This window comes from Dromiciops gliroides, chromosome 3, assembly GCF_019393635.1.
Source record: "Dromiciops gliroides isolate mDroGli1 chromosome 3, mDroGli1.pri, whole genome shotgun sequence".
NCBI classification, from domain to species: Eukaryota; Metazoa; Chordata; class Mammalia; order Microbiotheria; family Microbiotheriidae; genus Dromiciops; species Dromiciops gliroides.
In genome coordinates, this window is record NC_057863.1 from 614,597,531 (window position 1) to 614,622,003 (window position 24,473).

Here is a 24,473-nt window from a genome sequence, read left to right on the forward strand (position 1 = left end):
AAAGTGCTCTGGGGTAGAGAAGGTGCCAGCCTGCCCTGGAAGCCTTCTCACCCAAGACTTCCCTGGGTCCAGTTCCTGTAATCTGTGTACCTCTCAGTGCAGCTCCAGACCTTTTCTGTGTTTATCTTTTATTGCAGGGGATTCATCTGATATTTATCTCCCCACTTAGTGCCTTGCATAAGGAGGAAGAAAAGGCAGAAGGGTAAGGAAAGCAAGGCCTCAAAAATCCAAACCCTGCACACTGTATCCAGCAGCAGCAGCTGCCGTATCTCCTGGCCTGAGACACATAAGGTGGAAGCACTCCTGTAAACCATACATCAGGGCATGAGTGGGGAGGGACACACAACAGCTGGTGTTCTGGGACAATGCTTGACGAGCTTCAGCCAGGTGGTCACAGCTGTCGGCAGTTCAGTCTTCCTGGCATTCACAGCACAGAGTAAGAAACACACAAGACCTCATCCTATTTTCATTTAATTTATTTCTCCTAAGACCTTCTTCTTGCAATTTCCAGAGAGAAAATACAAAACAAGAAACAGACTAGGTTTCAAATACATAAACAGTGTGCTGGAGTAGAAAGCATTTACTGATAACATTGTTATAGAAGAATTTCAGCTTACTCCAGGGCACTTCAATATTCCTGAGGAATAAACATGATTTCTCTTCCTCCCACTGGGATGTTCTCAGCCATAAGTCACTGCTCCTGTAAGGCAAGAGCACTCAGATTATTGCTGTAAATTCAGGCTCTGGACTCCCTGTTTTAACCGCCCGCTTCACGCGAGACCCCAGAGTTTCAATGTGGCTGTGATCCTCTGCAAAGTCAGGGGCTGGGAGCCTGCCTCATCCACTGCTGGGAAGCCTCTTTATGAAGCGCTGCCTCCTTCCCATCTCACTTCACAGAGGATGCAACGCCACCCCCCCCCCAAGACTTTAAAAATTTAAAACAAAACCCCAGCGGCCATCTGTGACGGGACTAAACTGTTACAGGCAGACTTGGGGCCCCTAATTCATCTAAGCCTCAAATCAGTATCACATTCTTTTTGAGGAGGAAAGGATGACAACACCAGAGCAAAGACTCAAGTTCAGATAAAGTAACAAAGCCATTCTCTAATGGGGCAGGTCTGGTTGTTGGAAAAAAAAAAAAAAAACCAACACGTTTTCTACTCTAACCACCAGCCGTTAAGTAGACACTGTGCAGCTAATCACCCTTGGGCCACTACCCATGACAGAACATCTTGGACCAATGTCAAGGTTTGAAACAATTAAGCCTCGTTGGCTGCCCCCCCTTCTTTGCGCCCAAGCACATGGCTGGTCTGTGCCAGGAAAATGGCCAGGCAGGGAGTGGGAGGAGGGGGGCTGGCCTGTCCTCAGCCTCAATGCCACGCAAACAGCTGCGCTGCTTCTCAGCACCGGCCCACTGATTACCTCATCCTGAGCTGGACCACCCTTAGCTACAGGACAGAAATTATTCAGTAACATGGAAGAAGAGGCTGCCAGACTCTTTAGCACGCCAACCCTCCCTGCTCCAAACCCTCTTCGTCTGTTACTAAGTCATCTCGCAGCGAGTCCAGCAGGGTTTAAAATGAAGACTGCCCAACGGCTGGGAGAGTCTCATCATTGGGGCTTGGCATCTGGTAACCCCGTTATTAGGAGACCCTGAGCAAGTCACTTTCCATTTCTGAGCCTCAGTCTCTACATTTGTGAAGCAGTTTCTGTGAAGATCAATGCAGCAAATATAGCTCTTTATGGGATATTGGGGCTGTTGTGCCCTGCACTCAGCTCAACCCTCACCACCGTTTAACGGGGCAGAGGCCCTTTGCCTTTCAATGCTTTCTTTCATCAAAGGTCCATGCGCTTATGGGCTCTACTTTGTAGAGGGGGCTGAGCCATGAGCCCCAAACATTGGAGGGAGATAGGTACTCGTTATTAACCCATCACCGAAACTTCTTTCCAAGGGACCTTCCCCCTAAGTAAAGGAACAAGGAAGGTTGTGAGGCACATTCTTCCCTCAAATCACTTGATTAAAAATTCTAAAGACAAATCAACGAACTCCCAACCCCGCCCCCCCCCGCGCCCCCCCCATGTCTCTATTTGTATATGGCACGTCAGAGATTCCAGGGTTTAGAGCTGGAAGGGCCATCAGTGGTCTCATAGTCCAACTGCACTTGTTATTTTAATAGACGAGGAAACTGAGGCCAAAAGGCGTTAAAGTGGTTCCCCAAGGGCACACAGGAAGCAGAATCACCAGAACATGAATCTTTTCCAAATCCAGCTGTTTCCACTGTACCAAACTTCCTTCCAATGTATGACTGTGTCATTTTCCAAACTGTTTCAATCACTAGCATCCTTCTGCAGACTAAATATTCCTAGATGGACAGCAGCACTAGAGTAGGTCTCTAAGGAGCAGGGCTGGAGTTCAACCACAGAACCCATCTGAGACCACTTCAGCTGCTTATTACTATGTTACCCTGGGCAAGTCACTTAGGCTTCAGTTTTCTCACCCATAAAAAAGGATGTTAAATACCATGGCCTCTGAGATCCATTCTAGCTTTAAATCTACTATCCTCCGAACCATCAGTGGGATTTTGTACAAGCCCCTTGACCATTTTTAATCTCAATTTCCTCCTTTATGACATGAGGGGCTTGGAAGAATCTCTAAGGTTCTTTCCTCTGATCCTATGAGATATCTTTTGGGTGTTTTTCATATTTTTTATTCTATGGTCTTCCAAATTCAAACATTCTAGGTTCTAAGGTCCCTTGCAGATCTGGCACGGTATTCATCCCCATGATCATCACAGATGGTTTAAATGCCTATTAGCAGGTCAGTAACTCCTCAGTGCCTCAATTTTCCCACCTGTACCCAAAACCAAACCAGGTAATCCCAAGCCATTGTAGAACCAGGTTGTGAGGGTGAGATACTGTGGAGCACTGAATCTGAAACAAAGTTTTTCTATGTGCACTGTTTGTTTGATTCAGAGTGAGAAGCTTTCAAAGACAGAAATCTGTATATCTGCAGGTTTATCTGAATGTGAATGCCTGAGAGTAGAAAAGGCTGAATCTCAGGTTGATCTGGCTCTCAAGACCCAGAGAATGGACAGTTAGCACAAAACGTAGAATTCGGAGCCAGAAGGAACCTTCTCAATCACCTTATCACAGCCCTCCTTTTAGAAAGGGGGAGCCTGAGCCCCTGAGAGGGGAAAGCAGTGGCCCATTGTCAGAAATGCTAAGAAGCAGAGCCAGCATTTGAGTCCAGGCCCTTTCTCTCCAAATCCAAAGCTTTTTATAAAAGAGTATGGAGTTTCAAGGGTTAGCCTGCAGAAGAGAAGACTGAAGGGAAATAGAAGGGCTGTGTTCAAGTTTTGACTTGTGTTTAGGGATGATTGTATTCACTTTTAACACAGTTAGGTAAATGTCAAAAGGCATTAGACCCCGAGGGAGCCAGAATAGCTCAGAGCTCAGCTTCTCCAAGTTCTCTGCCATGGATGGCACTCTTTAGCCCTGGCAAGAAATGCATTTCCTCTGGAGGAGAGAAGGCAGAATGAGTCAATAAAGGAAATATCAGTTCTGTACGTACTTTGACATATTTTCCATGCAGAAGATATGGGGCTTGGAAATCATGCTGACAGTTGGAGTAGGCCATTCCCAATCCCATGCCAGAACCAAAGGCTAATGGCCACATCCTTCCTAAGGGAAAGAAAAGCAAAAAAGAGAAAAAAAAAATACCAATCCAAAAACATTAAGAAAAAAACATAACTGAAGCTATTAACCGAGAATACCAACTACACCAGCCCTCAACAAACATGAAATCTTTTCCACATCAAGGAAGAAAATTTGCCAGCCTTCCTTAGCTCAATCCTGCCCTTGCCACTTCCTGACTGTGTGACTGTCAACAAGTCACCACCTCTCAGGGCCTCATTTTTCCTCCTTGATCAAATGAAGGTGCTGTGCCTTCTCTAAAGGCTCCCTTCCAGCTCTGATACCCTCTGATTCTATTGGCACTGTGTGTGCTTCATGGCAAAGAAAGGGCAGGGAAGGTGAATTAACCAGCTCATCTAGAATTCGTGGGACGTTACCAAGATCTGACAATTTCAACGAGTAATTTGTTAAGTGGTCCTACGGTACTAGACCCTGTCCTCATGAAACCGAAACTGAGAATGGGATCCCTCTTCCTTTTTCATACATTACTATTACCAAATAAGGAATCTTTTAATACAGATACATCAAGTCTACTAATTCAGGCTTATAGACAAGTCACTCTTTTCCTTTCTGGGCCTCAGGCTCTTCATTTGTAAAAGGAAGGGGTTGGGCTAGGTGATCTACAAATTCCCACCCAGTTCTAAATCTATGATACTATGTTCTTAATAAGCCATTATTCTTCATCCTAAAAATGAATGCTCTGATTATGACTCCTTATTTTAGGTCAGCTTGGAATACGCTCGCAGTCATTTCTTCACAGAAAGACTGCACAACAAAGCATGGACATGCTGCCACATGTGCCACAGTGGAACTCTGCCGACAAGAGTCAAGGCAGCCAAGAATGCCATGTTTGTGTTCCTGCCTCTTGTATCAAGGAGCTCCCCACTCTTGGAAAGGCTCTGGGAGGGGTGTTCAAAGACCTGAGGTCTGGGGCAGGGGTCAGCTGATTGTCCTCTGTCTTTCTCCCTCCTCTGTGGCACCACCCACCTCAGAGGATTGTTATGTACTAGAGAAATAGGCGCGTTGTTGTCTTTATTAAACAAGAAAATGTCTGCAGCCAATAAAGCATGCTAGGGAGGTCTACTAATATAACTGGGAAGCCCCTTTACACAAGAAAGGAAGCTCTGATGCTGTCTGCCCCCTGTCCACTTCTGTCAGGCCCTTCTTTTCTCCCCCACCCCACCCCTACCCCGCTTCGTTCAAATGCTGCCTCCTCTGGGAAGCCTTCTCTGATCCCACAGCCAGAAACCATCTCACTCCTCAAGCACACGGTCCATACCTCTGAGGACACTGACTTCATTTCCCCTTGGATTAGAGTTGTATATGTGCATCATCTCTCCTACTGGGCTCTAAGCTGCTTGAGGATGGGGGCCTTATTGCTTCAATGTTTAGTCTGAAGAAGATTTAGCTGGGTTTGAACCCAGCTAAAACTTTGGCCTTATTAATCTTCCTATCTCCCACAGTGCATGACACAGCAGGAGTTCAATACAAGTTTCTGGAATGGTCATAAGAATGGAAAAGTACCAATTAATTAGAAATCTGTTTCCCTGCTGAGCCTTGGGATTTCACAAGTGGTTAAGCCTTGATCAATGCTCAGAACAATTTCTGTGCTGTCCAGCCTATCTGGATTGGATCTGAGCGCAGCAGTAAAAGGGCTGGCATCCCCACATTTGCTCTTCCCCAGTGTTTGCTTTTGAGGCATTTACTCTATAATGTACAAGAAATTTCAATAATGGTCACACTTACTTTTGAAGAATGTAAGTGAGAAAACAATTCCCAATCCAAACCCTGTACCTGTAGAAAGAGAGAACAGAAAGAGTCATGTTAAGCCTATTTATGAGAAAACAAACGATCCCATCCACATTCGATTCGATTTCACATTTAAGTTTTAGATTTTCGTCTACCAGCAGAACATAGAACGATTTCCTCCTGACCACTAGGAGCAGAGTCACTGCTAGAATTCCCAACTGCAGTAACCTTAATTTTTGTCCTGTCTTCATGACTAACTTTTCTAATTCCTTACAGTATATGCTCAGCTTCTACTTCGGCAACTAGAAATAACAATTCCATTCCTCCACCTCACACAACGATAATACAACAGAATTAGAAGGTAAAATATTAGAGCAGAAAGAGATTTTAGGGCCAGTTGACCTGGATTCAAATTGCAGCTATGCTATTGACTCTGTGATCTTGGGAAGGTCATGTTACCCCTCTGGACCTTGGTTTCCTCTTCTATAAAGTGAGATGCTTTGATCAGTTCAGGGGTTCTTAACCTTTATGTCACAGTCCCCTTTTTGGGAGTTTGTAAGCTATAGATCCCTTCAAAGAATTATGTTTTTAAATAATTGAACAAAATGTTAAGTTTCAGTTAGGGTTAAGTGAAAAGAAATATGTAATTTTTTATTTATAGCAGTTCTTTCTGTGGTAGCTAAGAATTGGAAATCAAAGGAATGCCCATCAACTGGGAAATGGCTACATAAGCTGTGGTATATGATGGTGATAGAATATTATTGTGCTATAAGAAATGACAAAGGGCGGGGCAGATAGGTGGCGCAGTAGATAAAGCACTGGCCCTGGATTCAGGAGGACTGAGTTCAAATCTGATTTCAGACACTTGACACTTACTAGCTGTGTGACCCTGGGCAAGTCACTTAACCTTCATTGCTCCCCCCCCCCAAAAAAAGAAATGACAAGGAGGATGATTTCAGAAAGGCCTGGAAAGACTTGTAGGAACTGATGTATAGTACAGTGAGCAGAACCAAGAGAACAGTGTGCACAGTGAAAACAATACTGTTTGATGAAGAACTGCTAGTGACTTAACTATTCTCAACAAGACAATCCCAAAGAACTATGGATGAAACACTCTCCACCTCCAAAGATTGAACACATACTGACCACATGCCATTTTTCACTTTATTTCATGTTTTCTTTGATTCAAGTTTTCTTGTACAAAATGACTAACACGGTAATGTTTTATGTAGAGTTGCACATGTATAACCCATATCTGATTTCTTACCAACTCAGGAAGGGGGAGGGGAGGGAGGGAAGGAAGGATAAAATTTGGAACTCAAAACTCTAAATACAAATGTTTTATTATTTTTTAAGTTAGGCAATTGGGGTTAAGTGAATTGCCCAGGGTCACACAGCTAGTAAGTGTTAAGTTTCTGAGGCCAGATTTGAACTCAGGTACTCCTGACTCCAGGGCCAGTGCTCTATCCATTGTGCCACCTAGCTGCCTTATTTTTTTAAGTTAAAAAAAAAAAAAGAAATATGTAATTTTTTCCCCATCCAAGTTCCTGGATTCCTTGAAATTTCTCCACTTAGCCCAACCTGTTCCCCAAGGATTAGATGATCTCTAAGGTTCTGGGTAGCTCTAAATCTATGTTCCTCTGACAATATCTTAGCAGTCATCTACTTTAAACCCTACCTGAATAGGAATACCTTGAAGATTGCTGGCCTAAGAAAAACAATTTACTCAGAGTCATAGAACCAGAGTTCCAAAACCAGCTCTAACTGTGTAAACTCAGGCAAGTAACTCCATTTCTCTGAGCTTCAGCACAGTCATGCATAGAGCCAGGGCTTGGAAGACTCCTTCCAACAGATCTTCACATGGCCGAGTCTCTTGTCCTCTCACCATCCTGGCTGTCCTCCTTTGTACAGTGTGTCCATGCCCTTCTCCGACTGTGTTGTTCAGAATGGTACATGACAAATCCAGATGTGTGTGGAGCCAAGACAGGGGATAGCAGGGCTATCAACTCCCACAACCTGAGGTCATGATGGCATATTTGGCCACCATGTGACCCTGCTGAGTCATAGGGAGCTTGCAGTCCACTAAAATCCTATTGAAAGGATCTCTAAGGCTCAAAAACGGGTGGAGAACTCTCTTCAGAGACTTTCAAAATTGCTACAAAGCATTGCTACATTTCCTGGGTTCTCTCACCCATTCTGCTAGAAGATCTTACCCACAGGTTAAGACATTAATGAGACAGTAATTGTGCCTTTGGACACATTTTAGGTGATAGAGATATGTTGAAGCATCTAGAAAAGAAGCCTTTCCCTGGGGTATAATGGAAAGAATACTGGGGCAGCTAGGTGGCACAGTGGATAGAGCACTGGCCCTGGATTCAGGAGGACCTGAGTTCAAATCCGGCCTCAGACACTTGACACTTACTAGCTGTGTGACCCTGGGCAAGTCACTTAACCCCAATTGCCCCACCCCCCCCCCAAAAAAAGAGTACTGGCCTGGGAGTCACAAATCTGGGTCTGAGTCATAGCTTTGCAGAGTCCTAATCTAAAAAACGGGCATAACAAAACACTTGCTCTACTGATCTAACACTGCTGTGAAAGGATAATGTAACTGAAAACAGCAAAAGGCAGTTATACTTCAATTAAATGTCACTACCAATCTCAATCCCAGGGGAAAGAGGATGAAATAACTCTTTGTCCTCATAGAAAAATGGAAGACTGTGGGCATGGAACACTGCATATACAAGCACCATCAGAAGCATTCTCTATGTGGGTTGGTTTTATTAACTTTTTCTGTTACAAGGGATGTTTTAACAGAGGGGAATATTGGTAAGTGGCTTTAACTTTTTAAAAAGAGATAATGCAGAAATGTAAGCTATTATTGTCATGTCTCTATTAAAATCACAGGCTCATAGATTTAGAGCTGAAAGGGACATCGAATCCAACTTCCTAATTTCACAGTGAGGAAAGGAAGGCCCAGAGAGGTGAAGTACCCTGCCCAGGGTCAGGTTAACAGCTAATCAGTGTCTGAGGTAGTATACTCAATTCTCAGATTCCAAGTCCAGAACTCTCTTGGCTGTGCCACCTCCAATGCCCCAGAATCACAGAATTCATTGGTGGAATAAACTTCAGTGGCCAGCTCTCTAGCCCAATCTATGCCTGAACAAGAATCCCTTCTCGGGGCAGAGCCAAGATGGCAGAGGAAAGGCAACCTCTTGGAGCTCCCCACAAGATCACCCCAAAAGAATCCCTTCTTCACCGCACCCAAAAACTGTTCATCAAGTTTTTCCTTGAGGACTCCAAGTGAGGGAGCCACTCCCACCTTTTAGACAGCTCAGAAGTTAGGGGAATTCTTCCTGACATCCAGCCTAAATGTGCCTCTCTGTAACATCCAGCCACTGTTCTTAGTTGGGTCCTCTTTGGCCAAGCAGAACAAACCCAATGCCTCTGCACTGTAACTACCTTTCAGATATCCGGAGAAAATGATCATGTTCCCCCAAGAAGACAACTCTTCTCCAGACCCCGACAATTTTCAAGGGATCTCATGTGATACGAACTCCAGACCTTTCATCATCGTTCTTGCCATCATCTGGAAAATTAAGCTTTTCAATGTCCTTCCTAAAAATGTAGCAGCGCCCAGGACCAAACACAATATTCCAGATGTCTACAACAGAAGGATAATCACCTCCCCCATCAAGGACACTGTCTCTTAACAAAGCCTAAGATTACATTCGTTTTCTTGCCTGCTATATGACACTGCTGACTCACTGAGCTTACATTCCACTAAACCCCTAGATCTTTCTTAGACAAGCTTCTGTCCAGGCATGCTTCCTCCATTGTCTACCTATGTGTGAAATAGATTCTTTGAATCCAGGTAAAAGACTTTCTATTTGTCCCTATTAAATGTAATCTTATCAGATTCAGCCCAATGAATTGCCTGTAAATATCTTTAATAAATCCTGACTCTTATACCCAATGTATTATCTACCCCCTCTCAGCTTTGCATAGTCTATAAATCTGAAAAGTCTTTGAATAAAAATATTCAACATACATCTCTAGTTCATCTGAGTCCTTAGAGAACTTGAAACAAAAAATGACTGACTGCGCTTTGGGCCAGGCCATCTGATCAGCTGCAAACTCACCAAACTATACTGCTGTCTAGCTCACATCACATCTTCTCGGCTTTTCCAGATGAACAGCAGAAGTCCCTATATCAAATGCTTTGCTAAGGACTACATACGTTATTTCTACAGAATTCTCCTGACCTACCAGAACAAGGAAGGATAAGAAACAAATGAACACAATAACCCAGTGTTTGATCAACCTGAAAATATAAACTACTTCAGGAAGAACTTCCTGTTTAATAAGAACTGCAGAAAAATGAAGGATGGTCTGGCAAAAGTTAGGCTCATTCTAATATCTTAGACTACATTCCACAATATATTTAGAACAGATACTTGACCGGACTATTAAAGATCATACCAGGGGCAGCGAGGTGGCACAGTGGATAAAACACTGGCCCTGGATTCAGAAGGACCTGAGGTCAAATCCGGCCTCAGACACTTGACACTTACTAGCTGTGTTACCCTGGGCAAGTCATTTAATCCTCATTGCCCTACCCCCAAAAAAGATCATACCATAACAAAATCAGAAGAGAAACAGATCATATACTATTAAAGGCAAGGGATGAATTCTCAAGCAAACATGGGATAGAAGCAATTACAAAAGATAAGAGATAATTTTGATTACAATCACATTTGGCACAAGCAAAATTAATAAGACATCTATGATAAGAAGGGAAGCCATTATGGGGGAAGAGGTCTTTATATAAAATATATCTGACAAGGAATTGATATCCAAGATAAGTAGATGTTTAGCAAAAATATGTAAGAATCATGTATGTAAATATGTAAAAGTCATTCCCCAATAGATGTAGCCAAAGGATATAAACAGACAGCTCTCAAAAGAAAAATTGTGAATTATTAACCATATGAAATAATGCTTCAAATCACAAAAAATAAAGAAAAATACACATAAAAATAACCTCTGGTTTCACCTCCTACTCAACAAACTGTTGGAGATGATAAATGATGGGAATAGTTAATGTTGGAGGGGCTGCAAAAAGACAGACAAGCATACCAATGCATGTAGGCAGAGCTGTGAAATGGCAAAACCATTTTAAAATGATGCAAATAAAACGACTAAAATGTGCATACCCTTTGATCCAGATTTCACTACTAGACTCTAAAGTTTTTAATAAAAAGAAAGGCAAATATACACCAAAATATTTATAGTAGTACTTTTCGAAATAGCAAAGAACTGGAAACAAAATGGATGGATATCCATTGCTTAGGGATGGCTAAACAAATTTTGGTAAATGAATATAACGGAATATTATTGTGCAATAAGAAAAGAGCATAATGAATATGGAGAAGCATGGATTTACAATTAAATGATGCAAAGAAAAATAAGCAGAACCAGAAGACATTATACACAACTGAATGTGGCAAAAATAACAAGCTTAGCCTCAAAGAAGAGATATAAGAAGACCCTTAATCCCACCCCCACTCCTTTACAAAGGGGGGGGGGGTCCAAGGAGTAGACATATTATTGCATATAATGTCAGTTTTTTTCCATGTATTAACTGGTTTTACTGAATTTTTTTCTTCTCTTTTTCTTTTTTAAAACCACCACCACCACTTTGTTATAAAGGATGGCTCCCTAAGAGAAGGAGGAAGGACATGGGGAAATCTAGGTGATGTAGAAACAAAGGATATCCCCCCAAATCTATCTAAATTGTTTTCATTGCTGTCTTTTGTTGCTATATCACATTCATTTACAAATATATCCTTCTTCCCACTCAGTGAACCATTCCTTGTAAGAAAAAGCTAAAAAGAAAGAGGGGAAAAAATAAGTTTAGCAGTCAACATTTACAAGGGAAAGAAAAAATATTTTTGTTAAGTGAAAAGAAAAAAAACAATTTAAGTTTTAAAAGAGAAGAAATCACAGAGCACTAGCACCCTCATTTCACCAAGTATTAACTATGTTCTGCACTAAAACTGGTCTTAAATATAAAGAACAAATACAAATGTACTTTAATGACATAGTACTAATACCTGCTTTTAAATTTTCCATGGCCCTTCAATTGCAACAAAACCCATAAACATCACACCCACACACACCCCCCACAACCCTGAATGTGATCTACTTCCTATGGAAACTTTCTTCATCAGGCAAGTTAATTCTTTCATGAAAGTTAGACTACAGAGCTCTCTCTCTCTCTCTCTCTCTCTCTCTCTCTCTCTCTCTCTCTCTCTCTCTCTATATATATATATATATATATATATATATATATAAAAAGCATCCCACATATGAGATAAGCTGGTTTTACCAATAAAAACAACCATTGTGTACAATGGAAGGGATGAAATTCAATCTATTAGGTTTGTCACAGAATTATTCTAACAATTGCTTTTAAAAGACCTTTTCTCTTCCCTGAATAGTTTCCATGATCCAATTATAAAAGACCTATCTGCTTTACAAAGATATTTTGAATATCCAATCTTCCCAAACATGCCACTTACTTCAGTGACAACCCACCAATCAGTTTTTACACAACTAGCATCTTTATCATTAAGCATAAGGTTGAATACTCCCTTGTTTTATTTAGTCTCATAGTATGGGGGCTTACATCCCCAAGATTTTGAATGTCTAACCAAAATTTCATGCTGTTTTGGTAATAAAGCAATAAAGCAGGCTGCTCCAACACTATCTGAGCCATCCACGTCATCTCCAATTGAGGAGAAACTGGTGTCACACTAAGCCACAGCCTCATTCCTACCACTTTTCCAAGAGAGGTTTCTGATTCATTTACTTCCTTCCTAATACCTTTGCAACAGTCCAGCTGCTGCTGGCCTGAAGAATTATACTATGAGGAAGAATTGCTATCTACAAAAATTCATAAAATAAACTGTTTTGACCCCTGACCCAGGGTACCTTCTGACAAGTCTTTCCTACTGAATGTGGCCATTAGGCCTTCTCATTTGTTCTGACTGCTGGCCTGTAAAGATCTAAATTTGAACTGAAAATGATTACTTCACAAAGGCCAACAAAGCCAGCATTAGGCGTCGCTTTTACTGTTAAACTTGAAAAGCCAGAAGTGAACAGCTACCACCTACTTCTAATCCTACATGGAATTTTTACATCCAACTTAAACAATTGGCCAATCAATGAAAAGTTATTTATAGTGAGACACATCTTGCATCATTTGAATGTAATGCCTTAAAACTAGCCTGTCTTCAGAGTTAGTACAGCAGAAAAACAAAAGCAAACAGATCAGTTTCTAAAACATAGTCGAGGATGCCAGATGATAAGAGTGAGCTGGACATCATGAGGCATTAAAGACCAAGGAGTCTTCCTCCAATTTCTTCCCCCAATGAGATTACTACCTTCCAAGTAAAGACTGCCAGGATTTCTCCTGCCAGCCAAATGAGATGCTGCCAGAAAATGATCCATGGTCCCCACGCAGCAATGCGGAACACCAGTACTAGGCAACCAGGCTACTAACAAGTACACACAGGGCCAAGCGGTTGTTAGGATTCATGACCTACCCTGACAGGATAGGGGAAAGGGCAATGGATTTATAGTCAAAAGAAGTGTGTTCAAGTCCCAGCTCTGCTACTTACCAACCACATATGTGACCCTGGACAAGCTACCAGACCTCTCGGGACCTTCTATTAATCTCTTAAGGTCTGAATCTAAGAACTGATGATCTGGCTCTATTTATGGGCTATCTGGGCTATTGGGACAGGGATTCAAGTACTTCACAAATGAGATTTACCAAGACTGATTCTCTCTAGCAAGTATCTATCATTGCCCAGTTTATGAAATGACCCTGAGTTTAATTTCAAGGCTATTTGCCTCACCCCCTTGCAGCTGAAAGATGAGTAACGTGGCAAATTAGTACTAGAACATGAGGTAAAGAATTTGGACTGGCTTGCAGATTTCAAACCGGGCAATGGGATGGTGAGATGGGCCAGTAAAAACAGGATAGGTTACAATCACAGCTTTAGGTCTGCTACATCTGGAGGCAATTTGGGGGCAAATAAATTGAAAGCCCAAAAGGAAAAAAATATTTCAGCATTTTTCTTCTCCCTCATACTCTATGCCTGTCTTCTCTTTCCCCTATGGAAGGCATGCTCTCTGATGATCAACTTTTCCTAGCACTTGACCAAGAATAATGCTAAATCTGCTTCTACCTGTATCAATCAATCCAAAACAACACAAGAACATGAGACTGTCACGGCCGAAAGGGACCTTAATCCATCCTGCTCATTCTATACAGGAGGGAAAGGAGGCCCTTGGAGGTTCTCTCCAACTAGACCACATACACCTTCAGGGCAGGGATGGGCAGAGACCAAGTCTGGCTCATCTTTGTACCTCCCAGGTCCTATCACTTTTTTTTTTTTTTAGTGAGGCAATTGGGGTTAAGTGACTTGCCCAGGGTCACACAGCTAGTAAGTGTTATGTGTCTGAGGCCGGATTTGAACTCAGGTCCTCCTGACTCCAGGGCCGGTGCTCTATCTACTGTACCACCTAGCTGCCCCCCAGGTCTTATCACTTTTAAAGGTGCTTCTTAAAGAAATGTTTGCTGAAATAAGATAAGTTAAATGAGATGCCAACCCACCCTCCCACAGCTAAGTGGCCAAGCAGGTAAAAGATCTGGAATGGCCCGGTTCGATATGGGGATGCCCCACCATAGGAGCTGAAGCCAGGCCTTTCAGGAGCCACACCAACCAAGCCTTCTATGCACTGCGCCACTTTGCCCTATAGATAAGTATTAGCTAGAAAAACCTTTCTTTCTCCAGATTTCACCTCTGGGCCCTGGAAGTGACCTGAGCTCTCAAAGGCTGGTTATGCTGAAGCTCTGGCCGGTCTTGACATTCTGCAAAGGTTTCAAATCCAGGCCCAGCAACAGGCTGTCTTTGTTCCCAGGACTGACCTAGAGAGTTTCAGCACCAGAAGATCAGCCACTAAGCCATTTCTTTTCTTCAGCTACAGCAGCTCATTAAGCCAACTTGGAAATGAGGTGCAGAGTACCAAGAGCCCTTCCAAGTTCGCCTCAAGAGCCACCTTCTTCATGAGACCCTTACAGATTAACTCCAGCTTTGCCCCAGCCCTGAAATTGCATGGGTATTGCCTTCTATATTTACGTGTGTGCTCCTTTTCTCCCTTCAGCTCCTGAGATCAGGAGCTGTTTTCATCTCACTGTGTCCCCTCAATTTAGCACACAGTGCTAAGAGGAAGCACCTTGGTCCAGGAAACAAGAGACCCAAATTCAAGTCCTGATTTTTCTACTTCCCTTCCAAGTTTGCTCATGTGTCCAATGAGGTGGGGACAGAACTAGATGATCTCTCAAGTTCCTGCCAGCTCTAACAGGCTGGTCCTACATACATAAGGGGCTGTCACTGGAAGAAGTATGAACACCCAAGATGTCACACTGATTCTTGATATCATGAAGATAAATGCTTCCAAGTGCCAGTATGCAACTACTATCACCACCAAGAAGAGTAAAAGAAGTTTCTGAATTTAAATATCTGCTTAAAATCAGTTTAGACCAGAGGGAGGAGGAAAGGGAGGGAGGGAGAAAAATTTGGAACTCTAAATCTTATGAAAATGAATGTTGAAAACTACTCTTACATGTAAATGGAAAATAAAATAAATGTTTGTTGCAAGAAAAAAAAATCACTTTAGACCAGCAAAAGGAATTATCAAAGAACTTGCTGTGTAACCATAAAAATAACACATAAATTCATTCACATGATTAAGAAATATTTATTACCTATAATAATCAGATGACATTTTCCTTTCATAAGTGGTCAATCTTGGCAGCCTATTCCTATCACCTCCTCTTTCTTTCTTTCTTTCTTTCTTTCTTTCTTTCTTTCTTTCTTTCTTTCTTTCTTTCTTTCTTTCTTTCTTTCTTTCTTTCTTTCATTCATTGCCTCCTCTCTTTAAAGGCAGAAAGCTAGGCTAGGCGCCCCTCTCCGTTACAAACGCACAGATATGCGGAAGCACTCACAGGCACACAAATACTATCAACAAAAAATAGGCTGCTGGTTTGTTTCACTTGGTTAGTGATCTCAGTTCTAGGAGAGATAAACAACGGTGGGACCTGCTGATGAGTTTTACAGGTTCAAGTTCTCACATGCTCAATTTCCTTTTAAAAGGCAACGTGTTGCTTCAAAGAACCTCCCGCCTGATCTGGGGACACTGACTCTGCAGCTGTTTCTCCTCCGAGATCAGCACCTCTAGGCGAGGCCAGGCTTCAACTTCATAACAATAAAACATGAAAGGTTTGTCTTACAAGGAAAACAAGCCAACTTGCAAAAGGGAAGATTTTTTCCCTCCTGCCCTGGGCCACTTTTATTCTTTTCCTTTCTTTGCATGTCAGGCTGTCTTGGAGGAAAATGCCAAAGGAAGGGAGTCCAAAGCATTTTTCACCTCCCTAAGGTGAATGTTTAAACAAGGAAAATTGTTTATTCAGTCCTAAGTTTACTTTTTCCTCCAAGTGTGTTGGATAAACCTTGTGATAGGTGCCTACGATGGGCCTGACAATGAGACTTGCTGCAAGTACAGAGAGGAGCTATAAAGAATTCACACACGAAGGAGCTGATGCGCTAAAACACTTTCTGGAACAAACTCTTCTGACACTCGGTCTCTCGGAAAGAAATGACTATACCCCAAATCAATCTGCTATACACTCAAACATGTGCTCTATGCCCCAAATTCCATCATAAAACTGTCTAGTGGATAACCCAGAACTCAAGACAGACCAAGTCCTCAACTGATCACCTGGGAAAAGACGTTAATGATATTAATAAAACTTGGTGGATGCTAGTTGTCCTTCTTGCTCCTTTGTTTATGCCCATGAACTTTGTAATTTAAAAGAATGACACAATATGTTTGGTTTTCCCAGAGACAACAGACTCAAATATAATCACTGGTAATCAAACAATGAGCATTTATTAAGTACCTACTACATAACCAGGCACTGGGAGATAGAAAAAAATAACAGTCCTTAATCCCCAATTTATAATCTAGCAAGAGAAGGTGACATATACACAACAGGCATAAAATAGATACAAAATAATCTTGGCTGGGGTAAAATAATCTGGGGGGGAGGGGGGAAAGGGGCACTAGGAACTGGGAGAGTAATCAACATTAGAAAGACCTCAGACTTATCCTCAACTCCATTTCCCTGCTAACATTCAATAGCTGAGTTTCATAAAAAGGGGAATCTATTACTAAGCCTAAAAGCTACTTATTGAGGTTATCAAGTATGAAAAACCAGAGTCAGCTGCAGAGGGCTGTAGATTTAAAGCTGGAAGAAACCTCTGAGTACATCTAATCCAACTGCCTCATTTTACGAAGTGCTAAATTCAAATTCCTCCTCTGGAATTTACCAAGTGCTGGGCCCTGGACGTGTGCTCATGTTGTATTCCCCTTCAGAAGATATACTCCTTGAGGGCAAGAACTGTTTCATTTTTGCTTTTCAATTTCTAATACTCTGCACAGCGCCTGGCACTGAGCAAGTGTTTAATAAATGCTTGTTGATTAACTGAACTTACCCGGGATTCCCCTTCTATAAAAAACAGGTGTAGATAGGGATTAGACCTGGGATTTTATTGGCACAGGAAATCCAGGGCAAAGAAATTCCCTCTATCAGAGTAGGTTGCACCTTCTCTGTGACTTACCATTTTACAGAGTTAGCTAGGACACAGAAAGGTCAAGACACTTGCCAAGGGTCACACGGTCAGGACTTGAACCCAGCTCTTCTTTTTGGGGGGGGCAGGGCAATGGGGGTTAAGTGACTTGCCCAGGGTCATACAGCTAGTAAGTGTCAAGTGTCTGAGGCCAGATTTGAACTCAGGTCCTCCTGAATCCAGGGCCGGTGCTCTATCCACTGTGCCACCTAGCTGTCCCCTGAACCCAGCTCTTCTTAACTTAAAGGCCAATTCTCCATTCACCATGTACACATCACCTCTACCACCTACCTCACAGGGTTATTATGAGGCTCAAATGAAGCTAGAGATTTAAAGGGCATTTCAAACTTTAAAAAGTATCGTATAAATCTCAGTAATCATTATACATCACCATCTTCATTGTCATCACCATCTTCATTGTCATCATCATCGCATGTACAGAGACTGAGGCCCTGAGAGGGTAAGTGATATACCCAAGGACATGAAGTGGCCAATGGGAAATCTGGAAACCCACCCCCATTCCTACTCCTACCCATGAGTAAAGTATATGACATCGTTTTATTTATGTACTAATCTACATCAGGATGTGGGTAAATAATAGAACTATGGAGTCAGCAGTGCGTAGACATGAAAAAAGGTCTGGGAGAAGTAAATTTCACTTTGAGGAGACTCAATGATTTCCCAGGCTACAAGAAGACAGCATAAAAAAGACTGGAAGAATTGGGTGAAGTCCCACCTGTGTCACTTGTAAGTCATGTGACCACAGCAAAGGCTCTGCCTTTCTATACCTCTGTAATGCAAGAACAACAAAACCTGAACCACCCATCTTATGAGGTTGTTTCCAGGCAAACTAAAAAGCACTACAGAAATGTAGCTTCTTACGACTAGGAGGCCACCATTTAGTAAACTTCTTTCATTGCTTTTACACAAAGACCTGAAATAATTTCCCAAAGTGAGACAAATATTTAATGGCCTTCTTGACAACCTGGCCTTACTCTTATAAAGCATCCTGCGACTCAATTTTATCAAGCATTTATAAAGCACTATGCTAGGCTCTCCTGAAGACACAAAGTAGAGATAAGAAACAGTGCCCTGACTTTATGCAACTCAAAGGCACTTAGTAAAGGGCTAAGATATATAGTGAGCTGCAGTCAGGAATTATCTCCAAGCAGTCAGGATTTGCTCAGCGTGACACTGTGGAGGGAGCCAGAGGTGGAACTCAGAGCAGGTTTTCTTATAGACTGCACTGCCTCTAGCTGTCAATGGTTTGAAAAAAAAGTAGCTTCTTATACACCTAAATAGATAAGCGGCTCTTCTGATAATCCTGCTAATGGTTATTATAGCTTTGTTCTAAACGGCAATTTAAAAAATATTCTTTTTAATGTTTAATAAAATGAGATTTATGTCTTAGCAAATTTTCATTAATTCCAACTTGATTTATTTGCAATAGTTGTATTTTCTTGTCTAGCCATGTCCCTATCAAAGCTCTTACCATCATCAAGGGCATTTGTTATGACAGGACAAAACAGGTACATGCCTTCATAGAAAAGTGCCCCTGGGACTGAATGTAGTGAGAATTATATTTCCAAGATGCATTCCTTATTTATGAAAGATGTTCAGGATCCTATTAAAAAGGGGAGAGGGAAATAGCTTCAAGACAGCTCCAATCTAGCTGAATCCTTGGAGACTGGGTTTTCAGGTGTCCGTGTTTAAAATGCCAAGTCATGTAAATTCTCAAAGTGAATTAATAAAAAAAAAGATGTCAGTACAAAGGGACCAAGAGCTAGTTCCTCTAGCTCAGCTTCTCAAAAGCCAACACTGTTAAAAAAAAAAAAGTAGATGTTTCAGGGGCCCTATTTATAGCCTCTTCCAGTTAGCCAGAGGATACAAGAACAGCAGGAAGTTCTCAGGTAGACAACAATTTATGGGTCTCAGGTTGGAAAAAGAAAAGCATTCAGCAGGTGTTTAGTAAAAGTTTAACCCACTGCCTGCTATGTATCCCAGAAGACAAATATATGTTGCTTTAAGAAAAGGCAACACATGAACAGTGAAATTTACAAACAAAATATATAAGGGGAAGTTCAATTTCATGACAAGAAGTTTCTTTCTAAAGGGGAAAAGGATCCCTTGAAATAGTGAGCTCCTCAGGGCACATAACCAGATTTAGGCTTTCTAAATTCTGGCACTCAGCTTTTTAGTAAATTTTGTCTTTTGCATGAAGTGATGCATGAACTGGTAATACTGTTACAGGGACTACAGCGGGAAACTAAGGCTGGGGGATTGATTTAATTTGGGGACTTCTGGCTAAAGCCTACTGAGTGTCCATGCTAAGTTTGATGAGACGGACAGACAGAACAGAGACAGAGACTTACATCCAGACAGGCACTTAATCTAAAAGAAACTAGGTAATTTATTTGGGAGTATAGGTTATAGGAAACAAGGGAAAGGAGGCTAAAGTTTTAGAAAGGGGTAGGGAAAAAAGTATAAATTAGACCATTAAGAAAAAAGAAAATAGTGTAAAGAACAGAGAATTTGACATCAGAGGAATGAAGGAGTTCAAGTCTCAGATCTGTTACTTATACTTGTTTGAGCTTGGGAAGTCACCTCATTCCTCTGAGTGTCAAATTCCTAGTCATCCCATCATGAGGAGGGATGAGATGTGGCTTGTGAATGATCAATAGCTTCCAGCTCTAAATTCTCTGATCACACAAAACAAAATCTATTATAGGGTTTTTTAGGTAGTCATATATTTTGATTTGGGGGGGGGGGCGAGGTAATTGGGGTTAAGTGACTTGCCCAGGGTCACATAGCTAGTAAGTGTCAAGTGTCTGAGGCTGGATTTGAACTCAGGTCATCCTGAATCCAGGGCTGGTACTTTATCCACTGCCCACCTAGCTGCCCCCGGCAGTCATATATTTTGATCCATTTATTATAAAATGGTTGCAATAAGTAACTGAGATACAGATAAGCATTTTTTCATCTCTGTGGTGCTGACGACTTCTCATACCAGTCATATCCTGCTTTATTCTGCCCTCCACACTGAACCCTTCCTTTTAAAAAGGAGAACACGTAAGCAAAACCCACTCACTCAGCAACTGCCTCTTTCAGTGAACATCACATTTAGCACCTGTGGTTCCTGCCTTTCTACTGAGAGGATAGAGGCAAGTTTCATCACAGGTTCCCTGGACTGAGGAACATTGCAATTAATCAATTTGGCTTCCTTCTGGTGTTATCATTTATAATAGTGTAGTCCTTATGTATACTGTTCTTCTGGTTCAACTGTGTCACAGGACTGAGATTTAAAGCTAAAACGACCATAAGAGGTCACGTAGTCCAACTCCCTCATTTTGCAAATGAGGAATATTAGGCTCAGAAAAGGTGTGATTGGGGGCAGCTAGGTGGCGCAGTGGATAAAGCACCAGCCCTGGATTGGGGAGGACCTGAGCTGTGTGACCTTGGGCAAGTAACTTATCCCTCACTGGCCAATCAAAATCAGAAACAAAACAAAAAAACCTAACATAGGAACAAAGACCTCTACAATAAATTCCTTTTCAGGAATGAAATATTATATATGGATAATTTAGAAATAAGTTACAGTCATTTTCTCTAGGTATGAGCTCCTGAAATGTTGTGGTATTTTTTTTGGTACATCATCTTCTGAAAAAAACAGTTATCAAAAGAATGAAAAGACTACTGCAAACTATTAACAAGCATGTGCACTTAAACAAAACAAAACAAAACAAAACAAAACAAAACAAAACAAAACAAAACAAAACAAAACGGGCAGCTAGGTGGCGCAGTGGATAGAGCACCGGCCTTGGAGTCAGGAGGATCTGAGTTTAAATCCGGCCTCAGACACTTAACACGTACTAGCTGTGTGACCCTGGGAAAGTCACTTAACCCCAATTGCCTCACTTAAAAAAAAAAAAAAAACAAGCATCTGAAGGAATTCTTCAAACAATTAGGAGACAAATCAAAAACAACTCTGAGGTTACACTTAGCAAATTGGGAAAGATGACAAAAGATGGAAAGAGTCAATGTTTGCGGGGCTGTGGAAAGATGGGCACACTAATGTAATGTTGGTCAAGCGATGAATTGGTTTAGCCATTCTAGAAAACAAAGAATAAAAATGATCACACCGGGCAGCTAGATGGCGCAGTGGATAAAGCACTGGCCCTGGATTCAGGAGGACCTGAGTTCAGGTCGGGCCTCAGACACGTGACACTTACTAGCTGTGTGACCCTGGGCAAGTCGCTTAACCCTCATTGTCCACCCCCCCCTCCAAATGATCATACCCTTTAACCCGGAGGTTCCACTGCTCCGTCTCAAGAAGGCCAATATCAAAACAAGACCATATCCACACCAGAATATTTACAGCAGCGCTTTTTTTGTAGTAGCAAAAAAAAAAAAAAAAAAAAAAAAAAAAAAAAAAAAGGAAACTAACTACCTGTCCAATGATTGGGAAAGGTTGAGCAAGTGATAGTACATGAATGTAAAGGAATATTACAGAGATAGCTAGGTAGAGCAGGGCCTAGGACAATGGATCTGGAGTCAGGAAGAAGTGGCCCTAATTTAACCTTGACACTCACTAGTTACGTGATGCTTCGGCAACCCTGAAGTGCTCTATAAATGTTAGCTATTGCTATTACTGTGCTATAAGAAACAACAAATGTGATAGAAATGTGGGAAGATTTATATGAACTGATTCTACAAAGTGAATTAGGGGGAACCAGGAAAACAATCCATACAATGTCTACAACAATGTGAGTGGAAACAACGGTCAAATTATTCCAACTGCATGCCATGAGATTATAATGACCAAGCTTGTAGGGACAATTCATTTCATCTCTAAGATGCCCAAACAATCCTCTATGGTTGTATATGTTTCAGGCAAATTACTACTAATCTCTATCAGTTGAGGGAATTTTGGCCATGAGTTTCCCAAGTCTGGACTAAATACTGAAAAGTATATTAGGGCTTTGGCTATGGTAAACCTAAGGGATTCCAATTTAGTCATTTGAAATGGATGCCAAGAAACTGGCAGCTTTCCTCGGGTTACCTTTCCAGTAAAAAAGGGAATTTTACCTCTTAAATCATTTGCCTCACTTAATTATTTAAAACACCATAAAAACAAACTTCCTACAAGAAACTATTATTCATTTATAGGTGCAAACTCTGACAATCAGGTACATTTGTTCTAACTTGTAAACATTTGTCAAAGTAAAGCAAATCCACCAACCTTTCACCAATGATGTCACTTGCCTTACAGAAATGGTAAATTAGCCTAAGGATTTTGATATAGGTTTAAGTAGGATGAAGAAAGCAAAAAGTAAGCTAATTTTCATTTCCCCCCAAAATAATGTAAGTGCTTAATTGAAGAGTTTTCATTTTGAAAGTAAAACTTTAAAAATAATTCCTATTGTCATGTTGTAGTTTTGTGGCTCTACCATTAGGCAACTCTCCAGCTAGGCTACCATGAGGGGAACAGAGCACTGGATGTAGAAGCTCTTGGGCCAGAGTTCTGTCTGGCTCTTCTACTTCCTAACTACTTGGTTTTATATTAGTCGCATCAACTCTCCAGGCCTAGTTCTCCTCATTTGTAAAATAAGAACTACTTGCATTCCCTACCTCACAGGTAGGATCAAATGTAATAAAATACACAAAGTGCTTTATCAACTTTAAAGTGCTAAAGAAGGGGCAGGCAGGTGGCGCAGTGGATAGAGCACAGCCCTGGAGTCAGGAGGACCTGAGTTCAAATCCAGCCTCAGACACTTAACACTTACTAGCTGTGTGACCCTGGGCACCCCCATTCACACACACACACACACACACACACACACACACACACACACACACACACACACACACACACACACACACACACCTAAAGAAATGCAGGCTCTGATTATTCCTCCTACTCCATGCCCCTCACCTATCCCAAGCCACATTAAACATTCATTAAGTACATACCACGTGCCAGCCACGGTGCTAAGCCGTCACAAGCCCTGACTGTGGGTGTTCCCCACAGTGCTCATTTCTTCTCTTGGGACACTCTCTACAGATGATCTCATTCGTTTCCATAGATTCATTTGTCATCTCTAGATAGAATATTCAAAGAACTGTATCTATCCCCATTCGAGGGCCTGGGAAAACTTTCCCAACCTCTCCTTATTCCAGTGCCTTCCCTCTGCCAATTATTTCCTAGTTATCCTGGAGCCAGCTTGTTTGTACAAGGTTACTTGAAAGCTGTCTCCTCCATTAGACTGTAGGACCCTCTGTATTCCTAGTGCTTAGGGTGGTTCCTGCCACTAGTGGTTTCTAGGCAGTCAATAACCATCTATTAAGTGCCTATTAGTGCCAGATACTGGATTAAGGCCTGAGGATGCAAAAAAAGGCATTCAAAAAGTCCTCCTAACCTACCCCCCTCCTACTTTTCCAGTCTTCTTACACCTTACTCCCCACTGCATCCTCTTCAATCGGGACAGCTAGGTGGCACAGTAGATAGAGTACTGGCTCTGAAGTCAGGAGGACTTGAGTTCAAATCCAGCCTCAGACACTTATTTATAGACCCCAATTGCCTTAAAAACCTGGGGAAGCCATCTCTAGTTGTCCTGAGCTCTATCTTACCACTGGACCAGCAGCAGAGAGTGAGGTTGGTGACCTTGCATAGGTCTCCCTCACTTCAATCCAATTCAGTGCAAGTCATGATATCACCTCGCTATTGGGGTCCTCTTCAAAAATTCTTCAATCCAGTGACATCAGCTTCCTGGCCATTCCATAAACAAGATGCTCCATGTCTCAGTTCTAGACGTTTTCTCTGGCTATTCACCATGTCTGGTATGTTTGCTCTCATTTTCACCTACTGCCTTCCTTGGCTTCCTTTAAGTCTCAACTAAATTCCCATATTCTATAGCAAGCCTTTCTCAACCCCTCTTTTTTTGGGGGGGGGGGGCGGGACAGGCAATGGGGGTTAAGTGACTTGCCCAGGGTCACACAGCTAGTAAGTGTCAAGTGCCTGAGGCCATATTTGAACTCAGGTACTTCTGAATCCAGGGCCAGTGCTTTCACTGCGCCACCTAGCAGCCCCCTCCCAACCCCTCTTAATTCTACTGTTTTCTCTCTTCATTCTTTTCCTCGGATTCTGCATAAAGCTTGTTTGTACATACTTGTTTGCTTGTTGTTTTCCCTGTTAGAACGTGAGGGCAGAGACAGTCTTTTGCCTCTTTTTGTATCCTCATTGCTTAGCATGTGCCTGGCATATAGTAAGTA

General features: G+C 41.9%; 1 protein-coding gene across 1 annotated transcript in view; it reads right to left on the reverse strand.

Annotated features, from left to right (window-relative positions):
• Nucleotides 1–460: 460 nt before the first annotated feature.
• MICOS10 (mitochondrial contact site and cristae organizing system subunit 10) overlaps nucleotides 461–24,473 on the reverse strand; it is a 35,842-nt gene continuing 11,829 nt past the window's right edge. Inside the window, exons 2-4 of the mRNA XM_043991072.1 lie at nucleotides 5,440–5,487; nucleotides 3,572–3,681; nucleotides 461–700 (exon numbers count right to left, since the gene is read on the reverse strand). Coding sequence (XP_043847007.1) covers nucleotides 692–700; nucleotides 3,572–3,681; nucleotides 5,440–5,487 — 167 coding nt within the window. The 3' untranslated portion in view covers nucleotides 461–691. The remainder of the gene's footprint in view (nucleotides 701–3,571; nucleotides 3,682–5,439; nucleotides 5,488–24,473) is intronic.